Source organism: Diceros bicornis, chromosome X (genome assembly GCF_020826845.1).
Source record: "Diceros bicornis minor isolate mBicDic1 chromosome X, mDicBic1.mat.cur, whole genome shotgun sequence".
NCBI classification, from domain to species: Eukaryota; Metazoa; Chordata; class Mammalia; order Perissodactyla; family Rhinocerotidae; genus Diceros; species Diceros bicornis.
In genome coordinates this window covers 12134241-12144757 of record NC_080781.1, presented here as the reverse complement: position 1 = coordinate 12144757, position 10517 = coordinate 12134241, and the positions used below count along the sequence as shown (strand labels likewise).

The following is a 10517-nucleotide window of genomic DNA, read 5'->3' as shown; positions in this document are numbered from 1 at the left end:
TCCACATGGCTCGATGAGTGGTGAGTAGGTCCCCGCCCAGGATCTGAACTGGCGAACCCCAGGCTGCCAAAGCGGAATGCGTGAGCCACCAGGCTGGCCCCAGAATCAGCCTTTTATATACTATATCAGCCATACTGCTCAGCTAGTGCCATCCTTCATCTTTTTACAAACAAAGATGTGGAAGGACAGCAAGTGAAGTGAATCACGCAAAATCACATAGCCAGCTAGTGGTAGGATTGGGGCTAGGCCACAGCTTTTGACTTGATTTCATTTTTTTGTTAAAATTACCTTTTTTAGAAGAGGTGTTTGTTCTTCATTAGAAATGGTTTCCAAGGTTTCTTTGCCATCACTTTCTATATCTTCTTTACTTGAAGTTTCATCCTCACTTGCAATAGGACCATTTTCACACAATGGTGTCTGGAAGTCATCATCTACTAGTGGTGGATAACTATATTTGAAAGGATCCTGAAAGAAAAGAATTCTGTATCAGCCTGCTAAGAGATGGGTAGAGAAATACTTCTTTTAGTAAAGTTAAAATCCATTCCTCAGGCCAAGAAAATAGTGAAATGTAAAACAAACAAAAAAAAAAACATTTCAAACCAGAAAGGAAAAGAGCAGTAAGTGGTGTGAGACAACTGGCCAGTTATCTGTAAAAGAACCAAGTTGGATCTTTAGTTCAATCTTTATACCAAAAAAATTCTCAGATGAATAAAAGCTTTAAATTTGTGTGTGTGTATGTGTAATGTATGTGTGCGTGTATTTTTTAAAAACCATATAAGCTCTAGAACAACACATAGGAAGATTAAAAAAAAAAAAACACAAAACCTAAGTAGGGAAGGCCTTTCTAAGCATAGCAAAAACATAGAAGGCATGAAAATACTGATAAAAATTGAGCACACTAAAATGAAACATTTCTGAATTGAAAGAAACAAAACCCAACCAATCAACCAAGCAACCACAAATGCCCTCAACTCCCCCCAAAAAATCTTAAAAACCAAAGTCTTTTTTTTTAAAGACCACAACTGGGAAAACATGTACCGCACACGTTAGAAAGACAGCTTTTGTTAATATATACAAATCAACAAGAAAAGAGCAATAACCCAACAGGATAAGAAATAAAGGAATGACACAGAGTTCATAGAAAAAGAACAGACTGCCTTTTAAATCATAAAAAATATGCTCAACATCACTTACAATAAAAGAAATACAAATTAAAACCACAATATTTTTTACCTGAGACTGGCAAAGATTATAAAAATGAGAATATGTGGTGTTGGCAAGGATGTGGTTCAAGCATTCTCACATTATTGGTAAATGGGCACAATCTCTTTAGAGGGAAATTGGCAATAGCTATCAAAATTTAAACTAAATATACCCATTGACCTAATGATTTTAATTCTAGGAGTTTATCTTCTACGTATACTGCTGCACCTGTATACCAAGTTATTTACAAGAATATTCACTGCAGCACTATTAGTAATGGCAAAATATTAGAAAACAACTAATGGTCCTTCAAAAGAGAACTGATTAAAATACACATTATGTTATATCTACACAACAGAATATTCTGCAACAGTTTAAAAAATCAGGTAGACCTCTATGAATCAATGTGGTATGACCTAAAAATAAATGATGTGCAAAAAGAACCACAACAGAACAATAGATATGGTATGTGATTATTATGTAAAAAAAAATACAAAGGATAGAATAAAACTTGGAAGCAGTGAGTGCCTTTAGGGAGTGACAGTGGGCAGTGACCTGGGGAGGGAGATGTACTTTTCACTGTACTGTTGTACTTTTCAGTCTTTGGTATTGTTTGCTTTGAAAAAAATAAATCACGTGTATGTATTACCTTTGGGAAAAAAAATTTATATTAAAGAATAGTAGTCCTACTACAATTTTGACCACAATCCTGAAGAAATACACCACTAACAACAGAGAAGGGAAATAACCTTTTCTACCCCCAAAAATAAAAATACCTTGCACTAAATGCTATTAATTTTAAGATACAATAATTCTATAGGCAAATTATTATAAATGATGACTCAATTAAATTGCTATTTTAACTAAGGGTAGTACTTGAAATGAACCATACTCTGTTTTTCTAGGTTAAAATGTGAAATATAAAGCCTCAGAATAGAAAAGCAGCAAACTTCAAATTAAAAATATTGGCTCAAGTTTTTTCTAGTCAAAGAAAACAAACAAAAGGACATAAAACTTTTCATCTTGCTAGTCCCTTGGTTCTGGCTGAATACAATTTTGCCAAGTAGGCAGTATACAAAGTAGATTGTAAAAATCAAATAATTGAAGTATTATCAATAAAGTTAACCCAAAACATACCAAATTCATAGGTTTCACAGTTTATAAAAAAAAGTGATTACCACAATATGTTTCATTGTTATGTAGTATTAAAAATTTAACACATATCGGCCGGCCCTGTGGCTTAGCGGTTAAGTGCGCGTGCTCCGCTACTGGCAGCCCGGGTTCAGATCCCGGGCGCGTACCGACGCACCGCTTCTCCGGCCATGCTGAGGCCACGTCCCACATACAGCAACTAGAAGGCTGTGCAACTGTGACATACAACTATCTACTGGGGCTTTGGGGAAAAAAAAATACTAAAAAAAAAATTTAACACATATCTACTTACTCCTGGTCTCTTATTTGTAAGTAGTAAAATCATTTCAAAAAAATCTCGAGAGTATACATTATCTTTTAAATTAAAGAGACTGTTCAAGAGTAAACAACTGGAAGCAAATTAAAGACATATCAAAAGGAAATTAAATAACTTATGGTTATTAATTAAAAAATTTATAGTTGATCTCTAGACACTGGAATACTATGTAGCCATAAACAAGAGTAAGACAGCTTGTCACATACTGATTTAGAATGATCTCTAAGACATGTTGTGAAGAAAAAAGTACTATGCACGATAGTGTAGAAATACACTATTTGTTTAGAAGAGATGGGAGGGAGAAAGAATGACATATACACTATATTTGCTTATGTATATAACATATACTAAAGTTGTTTATATAGGCAATACAGATTCCTGGAAATAAATATGAGAAATGGAACTGGGGAGGGGAATAGTGTGGTTGGGATAGCAATAGAAAGATTTTTTACTGAATACTTGTTTCTGAATACTTTTCAGTTTAGAACTGTGTAAATACATAACCTATTAAAAAATAAAAATTTAACAACTTGAAAACTTAAATAAAAAATGTAACACTGCTTTGTTTTCTTTTTTTTTTTTGAGGAAGAGTGGCCCTGCGCTAATATCTGTTGCCAATCTTCCTCTTTTTCTTTTTTCTCCCCAAAGCCCCAGTACATAGTTGTATATCATAGTTGTAGAGTTATAGCTCCTCTATGTGGGACGCTGCCTGGGCATGGCTTGATGAACGGTGAGTAGGTCTATGCCCAGGATCCAAACCGGTGAACCAGGGGCCGCTGAAGCAGAACGCGTGAACTTAACTGCTACACGGCCGGGCCAGCCCCTGTAACGCTGCTTTCTATTTGGGGGGTATCTATGATCTTTCTTTGGATGTTAAGATTTTGCTTTCCTTTTTCCTTGAGGAAAGAATATAGCCTAATGTGCTGTGATCCAGTCTTATTTTAGAAACAAGTTTCAAGTATTATACTTACAGTTCCACCCATGTGGGGAGGCAGGTATTCTACACTGACATAGTCTTGGATGTCATTTTTACTTGTAAACTTCAACAAACTCACTGCTTCTGGACCAAGCCAGGTTTTCACAATTTTGAAAGCAGCTGAAGAAAAAACAGTCACTTCATTAAATTCTTTTCATTCTCTTTCTCAATTAATTTACTACGTGCTAACCCACGTCTTCTGAAATTAGTCTGTGCTAAAGTTTGTTAATATGTATCTTTCCATGGCATGATAGGTCATTAACATTCTCTAATTCCTGTAGGCATTTACATTGTGATTGTCCCTTATGGGTTTCAAATGTTCCATGAACATTCAGGAAGATTAAATTACCCTGAAGTTCATTAATAAACTTATCAGGGTTTTAGCCTCTGCACAAATCCATCAATGATCCCAACTACTAAGATTTCCAGACACTGAATCAGATAGCATAGTGATTCAGGGAATAACTACACAATTGAGTCATCTGCCTTACAGTTCTGATAAACCCTTCAATCTGAAAAACCTTCTCAAATGGGAAGCCAGTAAGAGAAGGAGGTAGCCCTCCTCGTTACGAATGTGAGCCGGACCCAGACTTGCATGCCAACCCTAAACTTCTCTGCCTTTCTCCCAAGCCCTGCAGCTTACATAACTGTGAGGAACTTATGAAATCTGCAAGAATCAAGTGTTATCAAACACAGCTATTTAGTAATTACAATCTTGTTCTGTCATGCCATTCTGATTTATACTTAATTTTTTAAACCTCATTTCCATCGTGATATTCTAAACACATTTTAAAGAAATTAAAAGAGGATTCCTTCATTAAATATGCAAAAGCGTCAATGAAAAAAAATCAAGAAATAAAACAGCATGATAAACATTAAACAGTAGTTCAGAAAACCGCATTTTTACTGTGGCTAATTATGCTTAAAAATTTTTTACATAACATTTACATTTTCATTAATTTCAATTTAAAAAGTCTGAGAGTTGATGTGTTTTGAAGCTATGCTACATGAATTAACTAAAGTGCTAAATCTGATTGTTTATAACACGTTTATTGAGACATAATTTACATACCATAAAATTCACCCTTTTAAAGTACACACATCAATGGTTTTGAGTATATTCACAGAGTTGTGCAATCATTACCACTGTCTAATTTTAGAACATTTTCATCTCACCAAAAAGAAACCCTCACCCAATAGCAATCTCTCCTTATCTCCCCTTCTCCCATTCCCTGGAAACCACTAATCTACTTTCTGTCTTTATGGATTTGCCTATTTTGGACATTTCATATAAATGGAATTATACAATACGTGCTTTTTTTCTACAAGCTTTGTTCACTCAGCATGTTTTCAAGGTTCATCTATGATGTAGCGTGTATCAGTATTCCTTTTTATGGCTGAATAATTTTCCATTTTATGGATATACAATTTAGATTATCTATCAGTTGATGAACATTCTGGTTGTTTCCACTTTTCAATATTATGAATAATGCTGCTATAAACATTTGTGTACAAATTTTTGTGTAGACATATGCTTTCAATTATCTTGAAGATAGACCTAGGTGTAGAATTGCTGGGTCATATGGTAATTCTACATTTAACTTTCTGAGCAACTGCCAAACTTTTCCACAGTGGCTGCACCATTTTACATTCTCACCAGTAGCGTATGAGGGTTCCAATTTCTCCACATCCTTGACAACACTTGTTACTGTCTTTTTGATTATCACCATCCTAGTGGATGTGAAGTAGTATCTTATTTGATTTTGACTTGCATTTCTCTAATGACTAATGATGTTGGGCATATTTTTATGTGTTTATTGCCCATTTACACATCTTCTTTGGAGAAATGTTTATTCAAATCTTTTGCCGTTTTTAATAGGTCTAGAATATATAAATAACTTTTAGAATGCAACAATAAAAAGTCAAATGGCCCAAAGTTCCTTATCAGATGTATGATTTGTAAATAGTTTCTTCCATTCTGAGAGTTTTTTCACCTTGACTGTGTCCTTTGAAGTGCAAAAGTTTTAATGAAGCCCAATGTATCTATTTTTTTTCTTTTGTTGCTTGTGCTTTTTTGGTGTCATATCTAAGAAACCACTGCCTAATCCAAGGTCACCAAGATGTACTCCCATGGTTTATTCTAAGCGTTTTATAGTTTCAACTCTTACATTTAGGTCTCTGATCCATTTTGAGTTAATTTTTATATATGATGGGAGGTAGAGGTCCAACTTCATTCACTTGAATGCAGATATTGTCCCAGTACCATTTATTAAAAGGACTATTCTTTCTCCACTGAATTGTCTTGGCACCATTGTCAAAAAATCTATTAACCATAAATGTTAGGGTTTATTTCTGGACTCTCAATTCTATTTTGTTGATCTATACGCCTATCCTTACGTCCGTACCATGTCTTAATTACTATAGCTTTGTAGTGAGATCTTGAAATCAAGAAGTGTGAGTCCTCCAATTTTATGTTCTTTTTCAAGACTATTTTAACTACTCTGGGCCTCTTGCATTTCCATATGAATTTAAGGAAGAGCTTGTCAATTTCTGTAAAAAAGGCAGCTGGGATTTTAACAAGGACTGCATTGAATCTGTACATCAATTCAGGAAGTACTGCCATCTTAACATTAGGTCTTCCAATCCACAAACAAGAGATGCCTATTTACCTAAGTCTTGAATTTCCTTCAATGGTGTTTTGAGGTTTCCGGGTATGAGTCTTGAACTTCTTTTACTAATTTTATTTCTAAGTATTTTATTCTTTGTGATGCTATTACAAATGGAATTGTTTTCTTATTTTCATTTTTTGGATTACTCATTGCCAGTGTATAGAAATACAATTGATTTTGTGTATTGACTTTGTATCCTGCCACTTCGCTGAACTTGTTTATTAGTTCTAATAGGTTTTTTTTGTGTGTGTATTCCTTAAAATTTTCCATATAGACAACTATGTCACCTGCAAATATAGATAGTATTACATCTTCTTTTCCAATCTGGATGCCTTTTATTTCTATTTCTTGCCTAAGTGCCCTGGCAACATAGGTGGTGAGAAAGACAACCTTGTCTTGTTCCTCATCTTAGAGGGAAAACACTCATTCTTTCACTGCTATTAGTTGCAGGTTTTCATAGATGCAGGTTTTACATAGATTCCCTTTATCAGACTGAGGAAGTTCCCTTCTGTGTAGTGAAGAAAGGTCTAGCCTTTGCCCTCAGCTTCTGGGAGGTAATCTTCATGCCTAATAGGAGTGCCTTTGTTTGCCAGGGGGCCTTGGGTCACACTGGAACAATATGATTTAGGGTGCGGGCTTTGGGTCATGCAGTATCAGTAGACATCTGGAGAGACTGGAGCCTGAGATCAACCATGTGATAAATCAGTCAGGCCTACATAACAAAGCCCCAGTAGAAACTCTGAACACGATTTGGGTGAGCTTCCCTGGTTGACAATACTCTATGGGTACTGTCATCTACTGATGTTGGAAAAGTAATGTGCTCCACATTTGGTACTTCCCTGAATTCTGCCCTATGTTTTTCTTCCCTTGGCTGATTTTAATTTGAATCCTTTCCCTGTAACAAACGGTAACAGTGAATATAATAGCTTTCAGTGAGTTCTTTGAGTCATTCTAGTGAAACTGAGGGTGGTTTTGGGAACCTCTTGAACTTACAGTTGGTGTCAGAAGTGAGGGTAGTCTTGTGTGGACTACTGTGGTCCCCTAATTTTAAAGCTGTTCCAACTCTTTGCACCTTTTATCATGATAGTACTGAATTTTATCAAATGCTTTTTCTGTGTCTACTGAGATGATCATATGATTTTTTCCTTTAGTCTATTAACATGTTGGATAACACTGGCTGATTTTCATAGGCTGAACCAACTTTGCATTCCTAAGATAAATCTTACTTACTTTGTCATGGTGTATAATCCTTTTTATATGCTGCTAGATTCAGTTTGTTAGTACTTTATTGAGGGTTGGTCCATCTATATTCATAAGTGATACCAGTGTATAGTTTTCTTTTCTTGTGATGTTTGTTATTAGGGATATACTTGCTTCATAAAATGAGTTGGGAAGTGTCCCTTCTATTTTTTGGAAGAGTTTGCAAAGGATTGGTGTTGATTCTTCTTTATATGTTTGGTAGACTTTACCAGTGAAGCCATTTGGGCCTGGGCTTTCCTTTATGAGAAATTTTTGGATTACTAATTCAATTTCTTTTGTTATACTTCTATTCAGATTCTTCTTGAATCCATTTCAGCAGTTTGTGTCTTTCTAGGAATTTGTCCATTTCATCTACATTATCTAATTTCTTGGCAAACAACTGTTCCTAGTATTCCCTTATAATCCTTTTCATTTCTGTAAGGTCAGTAGTGATGTCTCTTCTTTCACTCCTGATTTTAATTATTTGAGTCTTTCTTTTTTTCTTCATCAGTTTAGCTAAAGTTTTGTCAATTTTAATAAACTTTTCAAAGAACCAAGTTTTGGTTTTGTTGGTTTTCTCTATTGCTTTCTATGTAACAACTGACTTTGGCAAACACAAATGAAAATGAACATTCTGAAAATAACACTAAATTTATAATCATGTTTAAGTTGAAAAGGTGTTTTTCAATGTTTTTTTTTTACCAAAAATATACAATGACTGTTGTAAGAGTTATGTGACTACAGAGATTTGGAGTAAATTTCAGATTCATCCCACCTTCTTCCTCAATACCTGAAGCCCATGAGAAAACCTACCAAGGCCTGTGTTCTGTGATATATCCCATATGTGGGTGACAAACTGAGGCTTCTGACCATAGTTTTACCTGAATGGTTGAACATCCTGAGGCTGTTTTTAGAGAAGACTAATGGGTGTCCCCAGAGCCTGGGGGTAGAATGTTAGCCCAGTTTGCTTAGGAACAGCCTTTGAGTGTTCTAGCTCCAGTCTCTTAAGAGTACACACCAAGCACAATAGAAACATTTTTTTAAACAACCATAGAAATATGGCTAAGTTGGCAAAGGAAATCCGATATTTTATTTCAGGAAAGTATAAGTAATATACTCACCATTCATTATCCAAGGCATATCAAAGATCACCATTTTTGCTGAAAAATGAAAAAAAAATTCATTGAATGTGACTTAGTACCACTATAGTAATATCAATTATACCTGGCCTAGAAAATCTGGTGATCTAAACGTTAACTAAAAACTCAGCTGGTTGACTCAGTTCTAATTCAATGAAGTGCGCATGGTGCTACAATCAAACTAACTTTTCACAATTGTGAGGGGCCCACCCAGGGGGACAGCTTGTGGGAAATGAACAATGCACTATTACTGTTCTTTTGCAAATCGCCTGTTCTTTTATTCATTTATTGCTTTTGTTGTTTGCAAAAAGGTATAAAAAAATAGTTAAGTGGGTTAGTAGAGTCTTTGGATATGGTATGTCATATTACTGCTGAAGTCCACTGAACTTTAAAACAATTTCAATGCCTAATTTATGGTTTGAATTATAATTTTCTAGAGATTATATTGTTAAACCATTCTCATAGTTGCCCCCCTCATTTTTAATAAATCATTATGTTTAAAGAAACAAAAACTATTTCTACTTTTCTTAATATTATGAGCCCCAGGAAGCCAATAATTCCAAAGTATACAGAAGTATTATTTGCATACTTAGATGAAGATATTAAACAGCCATATTAACAAGCGTGAGAAAAGAACCAGAAACCACAAAGAGAATTTTTGATATCCAGTTCATTCTTCTATTCCAGATGAATCAAAATGTAATTTCGTTCTTCTCTGGACGGAGAACCTCCTGGAATAATTATATTAATGTAGGACAAGTAAAGTACATGTAAGGAACAAGTTATGTGCAAAGAGGTACCCTGGCGCTTAACACCTCAGTCTTCATCTGGGATACACCTAAAAGGATTTGGACTCAAGATTTTAAGAAATAATAGTTATATTTTATGACAGATTTTGAAGCATAATTTAAAATTCTACAAAACTCAATGTCTGCAAAACTAGATTATGTAGGTAGACTATATACATTATCTCTAGTTAATTGGAACGAATAATGTTCCAATTCATCTTTATATAGACCCATGAATTTACAATAGCTTTCTCAAAAGAATCTTGGATGTGTTTTATAAGGTAATAATGATATTTATACTATTTATAAACGGCTCTTCACAAACTCTTTTAGATATTTCAATAAACAAGTGGACATTTTATTTTCATTTTGAACATAAGAGAAATAAGCTAATAATACAGGGTAGTGATTCCCTACTGACCACTGACTGGCACTGCTCAGCAAGCCTTAATGAATCAGGGTACATGCTAGATCCAGGAAGAATTCAAAAGGAACAGCAGGTCCTATAGGTTCCCTAAATCAGACATTCTCTACACCTAAAAATGTTCATGAATACTCTTTCTGAAGACATGAGAGCACACGACTAGGGATGAAACTGATCCTTAATATCCAGCATGCTTTTTGTCTGTTCCTCACTTCACACTAATAATAACGTGAAAGCATGCCAAAGTAACATGATTTAGGGATTTTAGCGTTTAGTGTCATCTGAATCACGAGTCCCAAAGACCCTCACTGTGGTATTTGCCAGGGGTGTGCCCAGGCAAACCTGAGTTTCCATTTTCTGATGTCCCTGTTGTCTCTGGTCTGTATTTTCACTTTCAACCCATTGAGGTTAAAAATATTTGACTGTTTATGTGCGATGGCATCTTGATTTCCCCAGGGGGAAACCGTCATATAAATCCAACAAGTCAAAAATGAATACATAAGATTTAAGAGTTCTTTATTCGGGTAATTCATGGAAGAATCACAATTAAAAATAAACTCCAAATGGCAGATTCAAATTTAGTGCACTCTAGTCAAGTGTTTTCTTAATGA

At 34.9% G+C, this 10517-nt stretch overlaps 1 protein-coding gene across 1 annotated transcript in view; it reads right to left on the bottom strand.

The window, feature by feature from the left end:
- The window catches only part of MOSPD2 (motile sperm domain containing 2), a 51211-nt gene that overhangs the window by 16028 nt on the left and 24666 nt on the right, over positions 1-10517 (bottom strand). The window contains exons 7-9 of the mRNA XM_058535466.1: positions 8677-8715; positions 3643-3767; positions 289-465 (exon numbers count right to left, since the gene is read on the bottom strand). Coding sequence (XP_058391449.1) covers positions 289-465; positions 3643-3767; positions 8677-8715 — 341 coding nt within the window. The remainder of the gene's footprint in view (positions 1-288; positions 466-3642; positions 3768-8676; positions 8716-10517) is intronic.